Source organism: Trachurus trachurus (assembly GCF_905171665.1).
Source record: "Trachurus trachurus genome assembly, chromosome: 16".
NCBI lineage: Eukaryota > Metazoa > Chordata > Actinopteri > Carangiformes > Carangidae > Trachurus > Trachurus trachurus.
The window spans coordinates 14,946,963-14,967,765 of NC_139902.1; the positions used below are offsets into that span (position 1 = coordinate 14,946,963).

Genomic DNA, 20,803 nt, shown 5'->3' on the forward strand with positions numbered 1-20,803 from the left:
GTACATTGCAATCTAATAAAAAATAAAATAAAGAAAATAATAAATAAAAAAGGAACCAGGCGATGACCCCCCCCCCCCCCCCCCCCCCCCAAATTGGATCTATATAAAACTCAAGAGAGACCATGTTTTAACAAGAAATGCAAATAAACATAGTAATTACAGCAGTTCCTTGATTTTATCTGCCATTGTTTGCCATGCTAGAGTATCAGCTCCAGCACCATGCATTCTTGCCACTGAAAGCTCCATATTTATTATGTCAGAATCTGAATGAATCTTAAACAATATATCACATTCATAATTGAATCCCAGTCTGCACCATAGTGCTGTTCAGATTTTACATTTAGTTCAGCCTTTGGAGGACCACCAGGGCAGGTCATGCCGACTCAGATTGTTTCTGCAGAAGCAACATGACAAAGAAACTCTCTAGTGGCGCTGTGTCGCACCCTCTGACAGGCAGAACCACTTCCTTGTGGATTGTTACATGACAGACGGGACCTAAACACAGCATTGTTGTTGCTGCTCCGATCACAAATAACAACGACAATGATGTTATTAGTTTCATTTTTCTCAAACTAAACAGACTTGTAGGCTACATGGTCTCGACACCCCTCTGCTCCCCCACCGCTTCTAGGGAAACCTCTGTTTTGTTGCCGTGGTGATGAGTCCTGGCAGTGATTGGTGGTTTGACAGGACCACTTGAGACAGACAGGGGATTCATCCGGCTCTGCTGTAAAAGAGGAGCTTGAACATTGTGTCTATGAGGATGCATGCACCCAATCCTCAACTTCTAATTAAGTGAGTTGTCTGTGAGACTCGGTGGGTCAGACTAATGGTGTCTGATCCAGCACAGAGTTGATGAAGGCCAGCAGGAGCCACTAACAGGTCCTCCTCTTTGGTTTCCTGAATAAAGAGCCACATTTTGAGAAAATGAATGTTTCATGCATTCTCCTTTGGCACAAGAGACTTTTATCTTAGTCCCATTTGCATTTTTGTCACCAAAGCAATTTACATTTTTATAGCATAATTAATGAACAAGAAAGTCATTTACATTTCCTTGCTCTGCTCACCAGTAAATCATCTAGAGAGCATATCTGATGCAGAGGGACCAGCACTGGATGTGTGGGAGTATTTGTGCACACCACAGAGATGTCTGGAGCATGCAGAAAGAGAACTAAAACAACTACATGATTGTTTTAAAAGCAAGACGGTTGAGAATACACTGTCATAATTAAACGGAGACACGAGGACAGGGGGCTTTCAGGTGCAAATTGAGGCCAAAGCCTCTTTCACTTCAGTTGGCCCTCACATCAAATACACGGAGGCAGGCCTCCAGAGCAAATTACGGCATTTAAACAGCACAGAAGGAAACAATTCATACAAGTGCCATTCATATATCCCAGCCTGTAAAGATGAAACAGAATAATTCATCACCGTTTTGCCTCTGGTCAATGACCCAGTTCTGTCAGTAGCTTGTTATCTTTTCCGATGCATGTATGTACATTGTTGGGAAAAGTACGCTGGCAAAGAGTGAAAATTATGTGACAAAGCCATATCATGTTTTAAAAACTGGTTACCAGAAGCACGATGAATGGAAAGTTAAGTAAAACTGTGCACTAGTGGTGATAGAGTGGAGATGATAAGCGTGTTAAATGCAGCAGAAATATAACAACCATGCACCTTGGTGAAGCCTCTAGTGTCCAAAAGGTCATAGAGCTCTGATTTTAAAGCTCTATACTTTGTGATGTGGCACTGAACTGTATTATAGTTGCAAAGTATGTCTAAAAGTAACAGATTTAGTTACTGGCAAATGAGGCCACATTTTCCAAATGGCATTTCTGATACAAGATACAAGTGATCAAAATATGTCTGTGTGACGCACAGTCCTGGCAGGGTGAAGAGGGTCAGTCCGGGACTCTTAGTCACTGCTCTATCATCGGGATCTTGTTCAACACTGAGTTGCATAAACATTTCTGTTTTTAGGAGAATGAGTCGCCTCTGAGCTCAGAGAGATTTGGGCCAACCGTTTCTCACAGTGACCGGCGCAGATTGAAAAACCCTCCTGGGCCAAAACAGACCAGGTGTTCAACCACTGGTACCTAGTGTTTAAACTTTGATCAAAGTTTAAATTACAGCTGTGTCCCCAGCTGTAACTGTAATCAGATTTGCTGTTTGTGCCGGATCCAAAACACAAAGACCGAAGAGTGTGTGTGTGTGTGTGTGTGGGGGGGCAACTGTGTCCTCTTCAGCATCAGATACAGCGGCCAGGTGACACGCACTGTGTACAAAGCCCCTGCTGCTCCAGCACGGTGGAGGCACATGTTTATCGATGCGTCTGGCTGCCCCTGAGCGCACAACATGGCTGAGACAAACAAGCACCAACATACAGAAGGTTCTCAGAGCAGACAACAGATGAATAAATACACAAATATGGACTGTTGGATGATGCGATTTTTTCATATATAGAAGCTAGAAACACTGAAAAGACAAGCAAAATGTCACCATTGTTATCTGTGACAGGCGGCTTGTGTTACTGGTGTGACACTGCAACAATAACCAGATTCTTCCCAAACTCAAAGAGAGAGAGATCGTTACCATCTACTTTTATAATCTTGATTTCTATGGGACTATCTGTCTGTCAGGAGCTGGCACAAGAGGAGAGAATTTCAGCAATAGAGGAAAAAGAAGTGATATAAGTACTCAGTTCTTACATCTTCAGTGTTGTGTAACTATAGAAACCGGATCGTGTGTACAGCAAAGCAGATTTCATGACAGAATAAAAAAGACAGACGAGAGGTGACATAGATTTTCCAGTGGGAGCATTTTGTATGAAATGTGTCCTTGCGTACCTATAGTGCTGCAGACTGAACACAGAACGCTGTCTGTGCCTGTAACATGTGATAGCATCCAGTTCTCCATCTGGATGTTGTGAATGACATTTTCCCCTTCAACACCTTACATTTATACTCCTGACTCTGTTGGCTTGGGCAGAGTTTAGACTTGTAAGACAAAACCGGTTGGGTAAGACACCGGCATTTTCCTCATCTCCACTCCACTTTCGAACAAAGCTATTACACACGACCTGCTGCTCAATGGGCCTATTTGAAATCTACTCCGATTAAATAAAGGTTCAAAAGTTCACAAAGCCATATTTGTCTCCTTCTCCAGACAAGCTTGTGAGAAACCTGGGTGTCATATTTGATGACTAACTTTCCTTTTCCGACCACACTGCACCTCTCCACGTTGTTCCATGATGCACTGAACAAGGCCTTACCCGACACAATGTGCCACCCAACTCTTGGTCCAGGCCAGGGTTATCTCTCTCCAAAACTACAATGCAATGCTCCTCTGATGTACCCTCCTCCGCCCTCACACACAGTGAAACCCCTTGTCAATGGTCCAGAATGCAAAAAACTCTGACCTACAGTGGCCACACAAATCAAAGTCTACAGTCTACAGTGTAACTTCTGGGTCATACAGCCATTTGCTCATTCTCTGCTGTTGTTTTCCTTTCAGAAAAATCGTCGGACACTTTAATCCCTGCACAGAAGGCACTCCCAGGCAACCCCTGTTCTTCTCCATGGTAAGAACAGCGTCGACCCTCTCTAGTTACAAGAACCTCTTCAAGACTCGTCTCTTCTGAGAGCATCTCCTCTACTGACATCTTTCACGTCCTATGTTTAATTAGCAATTACCAAACACTATCTTTTAGATATATTCTGGTCCAAATTGACAGGATTGCATCACGTCCTTTTTGCAGATCTTCAAGTTGCATCGTCATGCTGCTGACTTCCCAAAGGTCTTCTCTCTGCTTTATATCTAGTGACTGAGGGGGCCGAAGGCTGAACTTCACTGAAATCAGTGATCATGAAACCAATTTGAAGTGACTTTTGTTTTGTGATGGTGTATTATCATACCCAACCTTTTGCCATAAAGGGAAATGTGTGGTCAACAACAAAAATAAGATAGGGTGTGGCATTTCAGCTACGACTAATTGGTATTATGGGACCCACAGTGCACCAAGAAAACATTTCCCACTCACTCACACCATCATCACCACCACCAGTCTGGACTGTTGACACGAAGCTGGTTGGGTCCATGGATTCAAGCTGTTAACACCAATTTCTGATCCGACCATCTGCTGCCTGAGCAGAAATCCAGCCTCATCAGACCAGGCTGGTTTTTCAGTCTGTGCTCACTGCAGCCTCGGCTCTCTGTTCCTGCCTGTTCTCTCGCCCGTCCACCTCAATGACTGTGCATCCTGAGATGGTGAGTGGTTATCTGAGTTACTGTAGCTTATCTGTGAGCTCACTTCTCATCTGACCCTCTCTCATCAACAAGACGCTTCGATCCCCAGAACCATCGCCTTGTTGCACGTCTTTTGTTCCTGGCCCTGATCTGAGTAAAATATCGTGTGAGAAAATCCCACGGGATCAGATTCAGGAAAACTCAAACTAGCCCATCTGGTACCAACAATCATAGATATAGAAACGTTTCTATATCTATGCCAACAATTGTCTCTTTCAAATCAAATCAAATCAAATCAAATCAAACTTTATTTATATGGCCGTTTTCATATGTTGAGTACACAGAGGCAACAAAGAAAACCAAGAAAACCCAACCCCCACATACACACACACACACACCCTCACACCTACACACACACACACACACACACACACACACACACACACACACACACACACACACACACACACACACACACACTATAGCTGTCACTAAAGAGACATTAAAATTCAACAAGATCACATTTATTACTGTGTTTGATGCCAATGTTAACTGAGGCTCCTGACCTATATTAACATGATTTTATGCACTGCACTGCACATTATTGCCAATTCATGCAATTAATTGAATAATTGCATGAACAAGCAGCCATAATGGGGGTTCTTAATAAAACACTTGAGGAGGGTATCTTATACAGTAATAGTAAACTGTATGTATTGAGTCATACTTGAACTGTCTTTGCTTCCATCTCATATCCAGAGTAGTCCTGATTATGGCTTGTGTCATGTCCTCTTTGATGATTAGGGCTTAAGAGTTTATCTGTGTCTTCAGTCATTACAGCTGAGGATGATCCTCCTTGGCATTATTTTTGGGCTAATTTGTATACTTTGGGCAGGTTTTGACCTTGTGATGGTGCCACAGCTTGAAGCTGTTACCTGGGATAAATTCCATGATAATATATTTAAGTAAAAAAAAAAGTATGGCACCACGATTTTAACCCATCTGATATGTGTAGAGATATTTCAGTCTGGATAAGAGTGGTGAAAAGAATTAAGGGCACTGCATAAAAGGCTAAACGTAACTTACATGTACTACATGGTGGGAATTAAAGTAAAGGCATTCCAATAGATTTCATTTCACCTATATATTTGACAATTTCTTTACCAACGAGGCAAATAAGATGAAATCTTCACTGCTTCCCTCTCAGATGTTTATTGCTGGTATAGAAAAGGCGAATTAGAGCATGTGTTGGATTTTGAGATAAAAACAAACAACTGATCCATTGTGCTCAAAATAACAGTTATCTTGGAGGCTTTTTAACTTTGAGCCAGTGTGGTGCCACAGGTTGTTCTTTACAGGTATTCTGAGTGCAGAGTGCCTCAGACGGGCGTACTGACAGAGACGGCTGCTTATTGTCTCCTCCTAAGTGTGTATCAGTTGGGAATTGTTGATTGGAGGAGGTAGGCCGTGTTGATCACTTGGCGCTTCTGTCCCTGCGCACTGGACGCTCCCCTCCTCACCGCCCCGCTGTGTTTTGGTGCTCAGCGCTCACACCTGAAGTGACAGAGGAGGAGTGAGGCTCGGAGCTGCGATGAAGGCAGCGCGCAGAGCTGCTTCTCCTGCTAAGCGACTGCACGGCGCATTTGGGGAACAAGTCAGACGGGGAACATCCAACGGGAGGGAGGGGATGCGCGCATGTGACGGGCTTTGGACGTTTCCATTTGTAGCCGTCGGGCTGGGGATTGAATCTCTCTATAGGGATCCGCTGCGTTTTTAGAAGAAAAAAAAAACAGAAAGAAAAGAAAATCATTGACTTGCATTGTCAAACGTTGCACGCCTCGTCCGTAGCCTGCGGATCGTCACAGCACCATGCGAGCAGGAGAGACGCGCCCTGTGCCATGCTGAACAACTCTCCGACTGTGCTGCTGGCTCTGACCGCGGTGGCCGGACTTCTCCAGCGATGCCAAGGCTGGAGCGACGAAGACCTGCTCCTGCCGCCCATCAACTCGTCCAACAGGTTCCTGGCCAACCTGGAGGTGGACGTGCGCTTCTCCAAGAGGTCTGTGGAGGAGAGCGAAGCCTCGCCCGACGCCTCCACCCTGCAGACTCTGTCCCAGTGCAACGTGAGCGTCCAGAGACTCCTTCCCACCTCGCTGGTGGCGCGCTGGGACAGCAGCTTCGGCTTCCATTGTGATGTGCTCATCTACACCACCAACAACCACGGAAGGGCTTTTTTCTCCGCGTCTTTCAACAGGGCGACCTCGCCTGTCGTCATCGAGCACCTCGGGGTCACCGGGGGTCAGCAGGAGTTGCGGCTGTGCGTGGGCTGCGGGATGTCCCGGTACCGGAGGTTTGGTCAGGGCCGGTCGAGAGGCCAACAGACCGGGGATCAGGTCACTTTCTGCTGCGTGGATTTCAGCCTCGATGAGCTGAAGGGGGACAAAAGTTGGAGGCTGAACAGAAAACCCATCGAGTCAACACTTGTGGCTTGTTTCATGACTTTGGTCATCATTGTGTGGAGTGTTGCTGCTCTCATATGGCCAGTCCCCATCATTGCAGGATTTCTGCCTAATGGGATGGAGCAGAGAAGACCGAGATAATTGAAATAATCTTTATATTAATTAGCCTGTGCTGCCTATACTATAATTGTAGCCATTCAACTGTTGACATGAAGGGGTGATGGCGGAGGTCTGGAGAACTTTTTGATCAGATGCTTTAGTCTGGGGGCGTCCTTTGACCCTCTATAGACCTCCTCCTCCTCATTAGGACAACCAAGGTAATGTATGAAGACTTATACTAGCCAATAGTATTCTATACTGGGACCAACACCAATGTGTTTTGTATACCCTTGTAGGCCTTCCTATAGATTAGACCTATGTCAGCGTAAACTGTGCAAACTTTTCTCTTTAAGCTGTGTTTGTATAGTTTTTAACCTTTCTAGAAAGTTTTTGCCTTATCCCATGTGTAGGACTTTTGCACTGAGGACTGAACTTTAAGGTGTGCCGTCACATACAGTACTATAATATAGTGAACCTATAGTCATGTTCAGAGTAAGTGTGATTTTTTTCCAATACATTCTGAAACATAGGTGTTGTTTATGACTGACATAGAGAGAGTTTCAATATTTATATATTGTTAGGTTTCTAATGTCAAGTTCATTCGTGCTTCTTTGTATCCATGTTTAAATTAAAATAAAATTGATTATAGGCTATACCTCAGATTCTCTCCGAGCTGTTCTCTGTAGCCTAAATCAATTTGCTTACATGTAGTCTGCATGAAACCGGAGTTATGATCACAGGGTCCTCTTCATCCATCATTCTTTATGCGTGGTTTCTGAAAAATACAGACATAATCTTTTGACTCAAAAATAATCCGTTTAGTTATAATCTACAATGTCAGTAAATTTAATAAATCAATAGCTTTATGATGCAATAACACTACTAAACGTCTTGACCACTACCAGCAACACAACAATACAGCCTAATAATAATAGAAATTCCATAAATTCACAAATTACAGTGTTTCATGTGAATGTGTGGAATTATTACCGGTGCATTGTGCTTTAATATCCCCTTTAATATGCAAATATCTCCTTTCAGAGAGTCCATTTACTGATGCATGATGAGCAGCATTGTAATGTCGAGGTTGTATATAGCTACTTTTGTCTTAATCTCCTACATGAGCTCATCACAGCTCATCATGCTGCACATTGTGTAAAACACACACACACACACACACACACAGACCACCACCACCACCTCACACACACATCCTCTCCTTTTCATGGCCACTGTAGACAAAGGATTTGAATAATTACTCCTCATGTCTTACAAATAATTTCTAATGCTGTGATGTGTAAAGTAAGTTTTACCCCATACTGCCCTATAAAGAAATAATGTTAGACCTATTATCTAATATTTCATCTGCTATCAGTATTAATATTAATAGGCTTGGACACTCACATTAAATATTAGTTGTATTTTTACTTGCACACGACATTTATTATTGACCTTTTCTCAGAAATAATTTAAGAGTATTGATGTTTTCTGATGTTTGACTCTTACTGTAACACTGGATGTTATAAGACAGTAACGACCTCCGTACCTGCCGAAATGGCCGCCGTGGCCACGCCCTTTACATTACCTGGCATTGTAACACTCCCTCGCTGCCGACACAGTCATAGCTACATGAGGAAGTGGGGGAGCTGAGTCTCTACAAGTCGCTACGGGCTGAGTTTCACGCAAACGAGTGGAGGAGTAAAAAAAAAAAAAAAAAAAAGGGGGCAAAAGAGAAACCCGTGGTGAAGGTCCCAGCAGCTCTGGACGAGGAGCAATGACATGTGCGCTGGTTTCCCTCAGGATCAGAGTGATAGAGCGACTCCATACGACAGCATGTCCTCACCAAAGACCTCAGTCTGTCTGCTGATCGTGTGTCTCACATGCATCGTCCCCACTGGAGGCCGATCAGGTAAGTTCAAGCTTCATTATTACTATTAAACAGAAACAGTGTGGTAGGTCTGCTCTTCATATAGGCTATTGATCCAATATTGATTATTCCTCACATGAAAGGACAATATTCAAGAACAGGAAGCAATGAGACGCTGTTGTTGTGCTGTTTGTTTATTTCTAAGATGTTATTATCCTGTTGTTTACTGCTGTGAGTGAATCTGAGTAAATGAAGTGGTAAGACAGGATGAGGATAAGGACAGTGTGAAGCTTTTACTGTTGTTCACGACTGTCATGAGCTGTTTTCTGTTGTGTGTCCAAGAAAATCTTCACACGTCCAGAGCTAATCTGATGTGTCATAATTTGTCAGATGACACGACAAACAGATATGTCTGTTTTGTCCACTAAGGACACATAGATGGACAGAGAAAGAGTAGGATTAGTGAGACGCTCAGAGTTGATTCAAATAGTGCATTAGGTGTTGGATAGTGTGTGTGGACATGACACTGTTTGCTCAGCACAGGCCTGGTTAGTCATAGAGGGAGCGAGGCCTTGTTAGTCATATTGACTTTGTTAACAGAGATTAATAAAAGCACACATTTGACTCTTTGTCAAGATTCTTACGTTACTCACAACAGGACGTGGTGATTTTTTTTAATTTTTAAAACCTCTAAAAACTGTCCATCTCTGTCTTTTGCCCAGTGACCATCACCCCCGGCCGAGGGACCACAGTCAACATCAGCAGTACGGATGCAAATTGTATGTGCCTGGAGGGTCGCTCATCTAAATGTGATAGATCTTTTGTGTTCAGAGACAACGCTCCTGGCACTGTCATATTGAAATGTCCCACATCTAAATTCATGGTGGAGTTCAACCGCAGTATAGGTAAGGTCTCTCTGAGTGAAAATCAGAGGTGTTATTTGAAACGTTGTCTCATAAAAGTATTAAGATTACCTAGATTCTGTTTGTGGATGTATTTGTTGTAAAATTCATGTTGATTTCCGTCCTCAGACTGTGAGACAAAGCGGTGCAGTGGGAACATCGTCCACCCTGACTCTGACTCCAGTGCGCGTCCTTTATTGGATCTTAACCGCAAATTCACCTGGAACCTGAAGGCCTCGGCGCCAAAGGCCTTCAAAATAGATTTCACCAAGACGGGTCTGAGACAGATTAATCCATCTGAGAGATGTCCAGACGGACACAGCTACACCCTCCAGGCCTTTCAGACCACAGGGAAGACGGCCGTAGGAAAATACTGCACATCGGGCCCCATCAGTAGCGTTCAGATTCTGAATATGGGCAGCTTTTCTCTGGAGGTCCCGGCTGGGCAGGAGATTCGAAATGACCGGTTTGATGTGTCTGTTGGAGAGGAAATCAAGTGTGAGTTGGTTTGAATTATTTTTTTTACATCTTTAACAGCCTCTCTCATGTGTGCCCCTCCTTTAACATCACTTTGTTTCCCTCCTATAGCTCTCGCCAAAATGACACTAACGTTACCAAAAGGGATCTCATCGTCAGAACTGCTCACGCCAAACTACCCGGATAGTTTCCCTGACGACGACGTGATGGAGTGGTACTTTCAGGTCCCGACCAGTCACAAGACAGACATTAAGTTCTTGAACCTCACGCAGCCAAGTTGTCGGAAGAAGGAGACGGCAGTGGAGTACCACAGCAGAGGGAGATCGGCGGTCGTACTCGGTCTGAATGAGGAACAGCCGAGTCCAGACTGGGGTGACTTCACGATGACGTTGAGGAACTGCGAGATGGACAGAGGACGAACTGGTTCTCCTGGCCTTTCCCTAGGCGTGAAGGTGTCTACTACACGTACAAGTTCAACAGGTTTGTACCACATCTCCAGTTTATGTTGTTGTTTAGTTTTGGTTTCATCACAATGACTAACTTTTGAATGTTGTGCATTTGGCTTGTCAATTGAAAATATCTGAAATATTCATGAAATGAGGTGGTCAGATGTTTTGATTTGGATCCATACTGTATGTGTGAATCTAACTGAGGTGTTGGTTTATTTCTAAAGCTGATTTAAAGGCTCAAACGCTGATCAACTGCTGCTACTGGTTTATATTTACATATTTACAATCGATCAAATGATTGTTCAACATCAAAGAGATTTTTATCTCCGAAATAAAGTTGTCAAATCCAAATTCAATTCAAACCTTTATTTAAGCCTCGGAGGTTTTCCTCATTTGCAATGATGTCAAGGTACAACAACATAAAAATAGTATACAAATCAAACAAAGAGTGAGACAAAGTTAAAACATCTGGAGACAATAGCTACTTAGTTCTTCGTAAAGCAGATGCACACATGAGTGAGGTGGTTTGAGAGCAATGTCTTAAAATGTCCAGGAGGAATGAGAGTGTCAATCATGAGTAGCCTATGTTTTGAAGATGGTTCCATGTGGTTGGTGCACAAAAACTAAAAGCAGATTTTCCTAGTTCAGAGTGAACTTGTGGGACTTGAAGTGAAAGATAGTCAGCTGAGCAGGTTTGGTAAGTTCCAGTGGTCCGGTCCAGCATGTGTATGGTGGTAAATGTCCAGGAAGGGCTTTGTGGATAAAAAGATAAAAGTGTATCGTGTGCTCAGCACCAAACAGCAGACAGAGTAAACACATTGGATAGTTCTGCTGCTTAAGGTATTTCTAGTAGTGAGTGAGTGGAGACCAAAACTGAGCCAAACGAGAATGAATATTGGACTTAGATCCATCAGGATCCATGATGAAACGTGATTCAGGTCAATGTTAATGTGGCTGTGTCTCTGGAGGATGTGTCATAAAATACAGTAAAGTAAAAAAAGGTGAGAATATGTCAGTGTTGTCGTGTTCACAGCTTATTGATTAATTCACAACAGTTTGTTAGTAAATCGGCACAGTTTTGTCTGATCTGTGGAAAATTTGTTAATAATACAGATTTGAAATGAAAAAGAAAAGAAATCTCTGCCTTTAAAAATCATTTTTGTGTCGATGAGTTGATTTTATGTCTGAAAGCAACTCAGGGAATGGTTCAGTGTAGGTGTTGTATAGGGGCTGTTGAGAAACTAGTGTAGAAGATAAGCAATGTCTCTCTCCTGCGTGTTGCAGCAGGCATGTGTATAAATAATCTCTCTTTTTTTTTTTTTTAATCATGTCACAACACGGCGGCTGTTTCATTAGTCAGGGCTGTAACAGAATTTTCCCCCCGTATTTTTTTAACGGTGAGTAAGAGTGACACGGAGAGTGGGCTTCCTGATCTTTATCTGAGTCCTCAGGGTCTGATCTAGGGGGGAGCTCTGAGATTTCCTCACAGCTGAGTCATGACATGACAGCAATGACACAAGCACTAGTGATCAGGGTGGGGTGGGGGGTGGGGGGTGGGTGGGTGTTACATTCAGTCAAATCACCATTCAAATTCCTGTTTGACGAAATTGCGATGAGTGAGGGAGCACGTGCCCACACATTTGCCTGTGTGCGAGACAGGATGAACGCTCACGTCTCTCTGACTGTTACTGTCTCTTCCAGTGTTGTGTAAGGTGGACCTGACGAAAGAGGGGGGGCTCTCTCTTTCCGTGGAGAAGCTGAGGCCGGCCTCTGACTGCCAGATGAAAGAAAACTCTGTGAGGAAGGAGAAGATCACAGTCACGTCCACCAGTGAACTGTTTTTCCAGGACTGTCTTCCTGAAGATGTACGAGTCACCGCCTCGAGAGTCATAGGTAAATCCAGATTCAACTTTCCTGGGCCTGGAGAATTATACCTCTTCATATTAAGATCAATATTTAATATCATCACAAATAATATTTGATAAAGCAGCAGAAATTTAACTTCTTGGAAAAAAGTGCATTTTTAATTTAAAGGGATAGTTCACCCAAAATTCAAATTTCATTATCTACCCACCCTCATGTCGACTAAGGGCTGGGAGAAGTTTCAGAGTCCTCCGTGCCTTCTCTGAGTTACAGCAGGGCTCCGTGCTGCACTGCATGTCCATATGACGGTAGCGAACGGAGCTCACTTTTCTTCGTCCAAAAAGACACACCAAAAAACATCCAAATACCTCCATAGTGCTCGTCTGTAATGTCCCTCTTGTATTGAAGCCCCAACATGAGAAATTGTTCCGAAAAAGTTTAAATAAGTATATGTTTTAAGCTTGTTTGTAGCGGAAGCTCCCAGTGTTGCTCTGCCGGAATCTCGCGCTATTTGCGGAGCCGTGAACTGGGTGTCAATGCAAATCACGCGAGATTTGGACGGACCAGGAAGAGCAGTGCTGGGAGCTTCCACTACAAATATAGGCGCTGTCCCATTCTTCCACACTTGGCTCAGTGCGCTTGGTTACGCACACACTTTGGTGACGTTTTGCCGGCGGAACATATATTTACATATAGTGTGCAAGCATGGATTAAAGTGGCCAAGCGTGTGGGGGGAGATTTAAAAGCAATTCGGGACACACTTGACAAGTGCAGCCTGTGCCATTGTGCACACTAGCACAACTACGACACACACATGCAGCACTGCAACAGTTTTAATAAACAGTGCTGCTGGATCACAGTCCCATCTGTTTCAAAAGTGTCTCTATGCGCAAGATTCACATCATAAATGTGTAAGCCCAACTCTGTAAGTAAATAAAACAAACAAGAAAAACGAAAAAAATAAAATAAAATAAAAACATGAACAGAGCATGATGAATATAAAATATGACATTAAAAAGACATAATTATGAGATAGAAAGTTAATTTCATTTTATTGAAATTAATGCAATCGCATTTCCCAGACGTGGCGTGTAGCTCCCGGTGACAACGGACTTCACCGTGGTGCATTGTGGGATTTATACTTGGCAAAATACCGCTCGGATGCGGTCTTACCTTAAGTGTGGGTAAAGTGCAAATCAAGCGCGCTGCACTTTTAGTCGTTGGAGAAATGGGACACACTTGCGCACTGAACCCATGAACGCGCACGCCAAGTGCCCAAGTGTGTAAGTGTGATCAAGTGTGGTTATTGGGACAGGCCCATAGACTTATTAAATTTTTTTCGGAATAGTTTCTCATGTTGGGGCTTCAATACAAGAGGGACATTACAGACGAGCACTATGGAGGTATTTGGATGTTTTTTGGTGCGTCTTTTTGGACGAATAAAATTGAGCCCCGTTCGCTACCGTCATATGGACAGTGCTGCACGGAGCCCCGCTGTAACTCAGAGAAGGCACGGAGGACTCTGAAACTTCTCCCAGCCCTTATATTAGTCGACATGAGGGTGAGAAATTTGAATTTTGGGTGAACTATCCCTTTAAGCACCACAGACTTGACTGACAGGGTTTGAATATATTTGAACTAGTTATTACTCAAAGTTTTTTCTCTTTGGAAGAGAGTTGGCCTCCTTATGAATTCCTCTTTATTTAAACTCTCTCCACTTTAACATCAGGGTGTAAGCAGCTCAAAGACTGCCCCAAGACTCCGGTCCGTCTCTCGCTGCCTGAGCTGCCGAGCTGCCTCCCCTTCCCTCTGAGCAGCATCACCTGGACTCTCCGTCCTCCGCAGCACGGCACCGTGGAGCTGACGTCTCCCAGCGGGCCCCTCAAGCAGGCGCTCCCCGGACAGCCGTGCAACGACAGCATCGCCATCGAGGTGGCCGAGGACGACGGCACTTCCATCGGGCACTTCTGTCCCGAGGGAGCCATACAGAAGATCCAAATCCACACCAACATGTCCGTCACCGTGTCCAGCATGGGGGGCAAAGCGCTGAGGACGTCTTACAAGAACGTGCTGGACGCCTGTTTCAAAGAGGAGATATCAGGTAACAACGAAGCCGCCTCAGGTGAATGAAATCGACCTCTGTTTTTCCGTGATGTTTCATCCTCTCCTCTCTCTCTGACTCACATTCAGAAAGGTACATATTCACCGTGTCCTCGAAGGAAGACACGTCCGTCCTCCTGGCCACTCCTGGTTGGCCGAAGGGAATGGCGCCTTACTCCACCGTCTCATGGATCGTCTCCGTGCCGCCAGAGATGGAGGCGCACCTGATGTTCCACAAACTCACCCAGCCCAAGTGCAGCAACCGTCACACCAACATCAGGGTGCAGAGGGTGGGCTTCGACGAGGAGGACTACAGCCGCCGGGAGGACGAGGACGCCGAGAGCGAGCTGGTCGTCTCAAAGAGTTTCTACCTCAACATGTCCAACTGTATGCCCGAGAGCGGACACTTCAGCGTCATCACCAAGATCACCCTACAGCAGAGCAGGAGTAAGAGTTCCACTTCTTTTACATCATAGATTTGTGGACAGTATTAGACTTTTTTTTTTACTTAGACCGGACGACAGTTTCATGCAGCACAGACGCTACTGTTCATATTCCAGTGAATTTCATACTTCAGCCTGTACAGATCAATAAGTGTGTGGCAGAAAGTATCAAAGACGTTCTGATGTTGTTTTCTCACACTCAGGACTTCTGCTGACCGTCATCCTGAGCGTGTTGGCTGCTTTGTTGGTCATCTTCGCCATCGTGCTGGCAGTGGTCTGTGTGGTGATTAGGTGAGAACTTTAGTACTTATGCTGCGTTCAAAACAACCTGGAAGTCGAAATTCCCAACTCGGACATTTCCGACTTCCGACATCATTGCGTTGACACTGCAGGAACTTGGAAGAGAAAAAACATGGATACCCGAAGGAAGTTTGGCATATAGTGACTCATCGCTGAATACGAAAAATATATGCAGCAGTAAATTATGTTTATTTTGGAGATCAGATGAGTGCACATATAATGTTATGGCCTAGATAACTGTTAAACGCTATTTCCGTTACATACGAAAACCACAATTTCACACAATACAACAATCACAGCTTAAAGCAGAAGTAAGCAATATTTTTGTGTTAATATAAGTCTTAAATAGTTATATCTTCCGACAGCAATCACTTACATAGAGTGTTTGGACCAAAACACGGGTCTGTCAGTCCCTCTGCTCCGCTCTGAGCCGAGGAGAAAACTTTTCTCGTATCCTACAAGTTTTATCCAATGAGCAGAGAGAACGCCATGCAGGGCTGTGTGTGCAGCCAAGGGATGTGCGTGAATGTGGTGATGTAGGGACGAGGACCAATAGATCCATGACGAGGGCGGGGGCTGCTAACTCCATCGGCTGACAAGACGTTATGGTGCGTTCAAGGCAACTCGTAACTCGTGTTTTTCCGACCTGTGTGAAGTCGTACCAGTTCGATCTGGTACGACTTCACGGTTCAGAAGTTACGAGTGGCCGTTATAGTGACTTTCACAGGTAAAACAGGTCGGAAATACACGAGTGGGTTGCCTGGAACGCTACAAAGTCATAAGTTGTGACTTGAAGCTGTAATTCACGGTTTCAAAAACCTGCCTGGAACGCAGCATTAGCCAAAACGACCGGATCGCTTACTTCTGCTTTAATATAAACATATTTCATATACTGCAATAATACACAAAAAATGCGTTAAAACCTCAACAAATAACTTTAAATTCTAACCGTTTAAGACAAAGGTCGCCATGTTTTGATGTTGTCCTGACGTCAAGTCGGAAAATCGGAGCTCTGAAATGATAGTTTCCGACCTGTAATTTCCAAGTTCGACGCCATTCGATTCATTTTTAACAACTCGGAGCTCATTTTTTTCCGACTTCCGAGTTGTTTTGAACGCAGCATTACAGACTTAACAAGTCAGATTGTTTTGTCTCATAAGACAAAACGCTGTGTGTGTAACGTATATAACTCTAAATGTCTCATCACAGGAGGAAGAAGAAGAAACTGAATCCTCAGGTTTCTATCTACAACCCCAACGGCACCGTTTTCCTGCCGGGAAAAAGCTACTTCCCCAAAACACGTGAAGACAACGAGTCCCACGTGTACACCACCATCGAGGAAACTCTCGTCTACACGCACCTGCTGAAGAAGGGCATGGAGATCGGCGTGTACGGAGAGACCGACGTGCGCCAGCCCTTCACGGGACACACAGACTCACAGAAGCCGCTGGTCTCTAGAGACTCCGGCGCTGACGACATGGAGACCGGCGTCTATCACCCGTTTCGGTACCCGTCTCAGCAGGGTCCTCCGCTTCCCGCCAGGCCTCCGAGTCTTCCCCTGGTGGACAATGAGATCTACCAGACTGAGGAGGACCGGAGCGAGGAGGAGGAGCACTCTCCCAATCTGGGGCCGAGGCTGGAGCCAGAAGGAGGCGACTGAGGAGAAGATTGGATTCAGCTTTTTCCTCTTTTTCACTTGACCTACTTGAACTTTGAGATATTCATTCCCTGGCATCTGTGTGATTACCCGCTGTTCAGCCCTGAAAGCCTTTTTCTTCTCCTCCTCAGCGTAGTTTTGCACCAAAGCCAGACACAAAATAACCCTGCTGAAACCTGCCTGCAGCTGTTACCTTGTTTTATCACAGATGAAGACACATTTGTTTTGCAAGAAGTTTTTAATCCTCCACTTTATACCCTCTATTTTTGCTCTCTATAAGGGTTTAGGGCTATTCTGAGATGTTTTTGTACATTTGTGGATGCCTTTGCGGGAGGACAAACCTGTGCACTGTTTACATGCCGGGGTTTTCATTTTTTATCATCAAACAACCAAATGGTGAGGACTCCGCTGCTGTTGCAATACGTTGCACTTCACAGCATCATCAGAACATGATGGCCTGATGCTGGCCTGTTATTGCAGGAGATTGCAACAGCGGTGTGTGTGCATGGAGTCCTCTCTGTGTAGTTTTTTTTATCACTGCTTTCTCACCCGCTATGCAGACTTCTAGATATCATTACACCATAAATGTGCCTTACGGAGAGGGCAGTGCATCCTGCTAGTAAGAGGGAGGGAGTTTGAGCTGTTTCCAGCCAGGGATGAATCAAGATGAGTGCTTTTGTTTGTTTTTGGACCCATATGTCTGGACTGATCTGCTGCTGACTAAGTGATCTCAGGTCCTACAGAGACTTCTTTGTTTTTCTTTCGATGATGTATGAGAATCACTTGCTTGCGTATTTTATTTTGCTGGTAGTGTCAAGGATCGTGGAGTCCTTCCTCCGCACTGCAGCGACATGGAACAAGAATCCTTGTTTGTTTGTCTGACTGAACTCTGTAAGTAATTACAGGTAACTTTTAAATAAGAGACTGTACGAGAGTTGTAATTTAAAAGCCTAATTGTGGTGAACGCTCAAATCCTTTTCATGTGTTATTGTTGTGAAGATCTGAGTCAATGTGACGTAAAAGGTCATGGAAAAAACCAAGAGTTACATTCACCCAAGGATGTTTTGTTTTTGTTTTGTTTTTGTTTTTCTTCAACTCTGCTGTTAAGAGTTTTCACATTTCCTGTGTTGGAATAATCACACTGTTTTTGAAAGTATTTATGCAGACTGTTGACAACCTGAAAATGAAAATGTCTCATTTGAGAGAGAAAAATGTGTTTCAGAAAAAGTCTTAATTTGACATGTGATGTGAAGTTGCCTCCTGCAGTCCCTAACTTGAGCAGCAGAGGGGGCAATATTTAATGTTCTAATAAAACATAAAATTAAACAGGAACTGAACTAAACTTGTTTCAGAGCCATGTAAAGACTGAGTGCTGAAGGGGCTGAAGGGATGAGTTCATACTCCACAAATGACACTGCTTCTCACACCAGTGCATGTCCACATAACCTCTGTTTGGGTGGTGACCACTGTTGTGAATGCCAGAACAGAAACTCTGTTTTTATGAAACCTTCGGAGGATTCAAAAACTTTTTTTTTTTCCAAGTCTTCGTCTTGTACTGAACCCTTTTAGATTTACACTTCACACACTTCGTTTCCCCATTGTACATCCTCCTCCTTCAATTATGAATTTACTTACATACCCTTGATTTCAACTGTCAGATTTGTAAAAATTTAAACAAAAACACGTTTTCCTCATTGTCTTAAAATTTCCCTTGGCCTCAGTGATGGATAAAACACGTCACCCATATAAATTCTATTGAAATCACCACCACCCTGTCCTCACAGCCGGTGTTGAGATCATTGCATTGGAGAAAATACACATAAATACATGAATCACTTCATCCAGTGTTTTTGAGTCTGATTTGGCTGCTTTTCACCTATGAATCACAACGGCCTTGCAAAATCACTGGGAGAAAAGCAACAATGAAGGAAAGGGAATTGTTAAGTATGTTCTTTTTTGTTTTTTATGAGTTGTTACATAAGACATTTTTAAGGAGGTAATTTTCTACCATGGATGATTCTGCAAAAATCTTTGGCTTTAGCAGGAATAAATGAAGAAGACTATTACTGAGGAGACACTTGTTTATTAAAAATATATAATATAGTATAAAAAAGTATAATCTGACATTCAGAAATGAACATAAAGAAAGTGTAATAGAAAAGATGTTCATGACTTCTATAAGCAGATGTTATCGAATAACAAAGACTGGCTATCCAGTGGTGTTTACCTTGATGAATATCTGATATTGCAGTACATGAAAACACAAGTTTACTGAATGTAAAATATCATGTGTCTGTGAGTTTAGCTTATACAGTGACATAGTGTATACAGACCATTGGGTGAAGTCAATAGACATCCGAATGGCTTGGTAAAGAAAATGTGAGCTAAATAAGAGACAGCATGTTAATTTTTTGAAAGTATTGTATGATCATACCTGATAAGTTTTCAAATGTTCTGTGTTTCATTCTTTAATCCTGCTGCAGATTCACGTCAGAGTCAGACAGTGCCTCTCAGACGATGTTGAACTCACACACAGAGGCCTTTTCGGCTCGGCAGCTCTCATCAAACCACTTCCCGTTGGCCGTGGTGGAGAGGATGGCGCAGTTGTGGCTGCGCCCTCCGTCCGGCTGCAGGGTGATCTCCGTCTCCCAGTTCTTGAAGCGCACGTTGGACCCGGACTGGTCCACCCACTGGCCCTCGGTCACCATGTCGTTGACGCCCAGCCAGATGTGCTCCTCGGGGCCGATGCTCTGGCGGACGTAGCTGTAGAGCTGGTCGTTCTCGTCTCCTGTCAGGGGAGTGCCCAGGGTGCCTCCCTGAGCAATGCAGTCATCACTGGCTGCATGGAAAGTCTTCTTCACTGGGTTGGCCAGAAAACACTTGCCCAGGACCTTTGTGCCTTTCAGACAAACTGGTGGTGGGACAATTTTAGAGTCAGTGTGGTTCAGGTGTTGTTAGTCATCATCACTAAAGAGATGTTAGATTAGGGTTTAAAATATGAAATAACCTGCAGCCTGCTACTCTTCACTCTTATATTTCAGATCCAGCATGTTTGTAGTGTGCTGCACTATGTTATGAAAACCTAACATTTTGTTTGTGAAGCTATTTCTTTGCAGGAGTTATAGCCTACCTGTTTGCAAAGCCTGCTGCTCTTTCAACAAGTTCAGCTCCAGAACAATGTCACTGATCTGTTTCTTCAGCTCCTCGATTGCAGAATTAGTTGCAGAGTCTTGGAGAGAAAACACAGAATAAATTCAGTCAGTTTTTCACACAGCAGTTTAGTTGTGTGTTGTTCTGTAAAAGTCAAGTCCTACCTTTTTTCCCATTTCTTTTCTTTGAGGTCTTTTCTGTGGTCTGCTGGTGTGCACAATGCGCCAGCAGCAGAAGGCAAAACATCAACCAAACCCCTCTAGTCTCCATAGCACTTTGGAGGGAAAAAAATCAAATCCACCGTAAAGACACAGTTTTGTTTCAGCACCAGAAGCGAAAGCTCTTCGCAGCTCTGAGTCCCCGCCAGACTGCTGTGTGTTATACACGCCCGGAGTGGCGGCAGAAAGTTGAAATGAGGAAATGTTATCTCAGAGAGAACAAATGTATTACAGATGTTTAACAGCCGTTTGTGTTGCTTTTGAAATGTTGAAAGGAGGTGGATGAGAGGGCAGGATTGTTCTGTGTTTAACAGTACTCAGAAAAGCATGACTCTGCTTCCATATGTTTGTAGGATGCCAGTAAATCACAGGAGGCCCTTATCTGTCCCTCACAGTTTTAACATTTTATCATATCTCTCTATCTGTGCCGGTTAATAGCAACAACTATTAAGTTTCCACATTTTCAGACATGTTTTCAAACTGAACTGTGAACTTAACCCTTTGTTTACCCTATCAAAGAACCTGTTGTGAATGATTGAGGGACCAGAGGTTTGATGTTTTAGGGTTTCTCTCA

At 43.8% G+C, this 20,803-nt stretch overlaps 3 protein-coding genes across 3 annotated transcripts; 2 read left to right on the forward strand and 1 right to left on the reverse strand.

The window, feature by feature from the left end:
* Window positions 1-6,143: 6,143 nt before the first annotated feature.
* Window positions 6,144-6,845, forward strand: tmem158 (transmembrane protein 158; the record flags this gene model as incomplete). The annotated part of the gene is made up of 1 exon (XM_083989060.1): window positions 6,144-6,845. The coding sequence occupies one exon, from the start codon at window positions 6,144-6,146 to the stop codon at window positions 6,843-6,845; it is 702 nt and encodes a 233-aa protein (XP_083845186.1).
* A 1,791-nt stretch (window positions 6,846-8,636) lies between these two features.
* Window positions 8,637-16,864, forward strand: cdcp1a (CUB domain containing protein 1a; the record flags this gene model as incomplete). Its single annotated transcript, XM_083990263.1, has 9 exons — window positions 8,637-8,712; window positions 9,393-9,575; window positions 9,702-10,070; window positions 10,161-10,529; window positions 12,200-12,391; window positions 14,091-14,462; window positions 14,552-14,908; window positions 15,108-15,195; window positions 16,414-16,864. 9 exons carry the CDS (start codon window positions 8,637-8,639, stop codon window positions 16,862-16,864), a joined length of 2,457 nt encoding a protein of 818 aa, XP_083846389.1.
* Window positions 16,865-18,987: 2,123 nt separating this feature from the next.
* clec3ba (C-type lectin domain family 3, member Ba) lies at window positions 18,988-20,369 on the reverse strand. Its single transcript, XM_083989065.1, has 3 exons — window positions 20,176-20,369; window positions 19,992-20,090; window positions 18,988-19,772 (listed from the first exon to the last, which is right to left on the reverse strand). Exons 1-3 carry the CDS (start codon window positions 20,279-20,281, stop codon window positions 19,372-19,374), a joined length of 606 nt encoding a protein of 201 aa, XP_083845191.1. The 5' UTR covers window positions 20,282-20,369; the 3' UTR covers window positions 18,988-19,371.
* Between the last annotated feature and the right edge of the window lie 434 nt (window positions 20,370-20,803).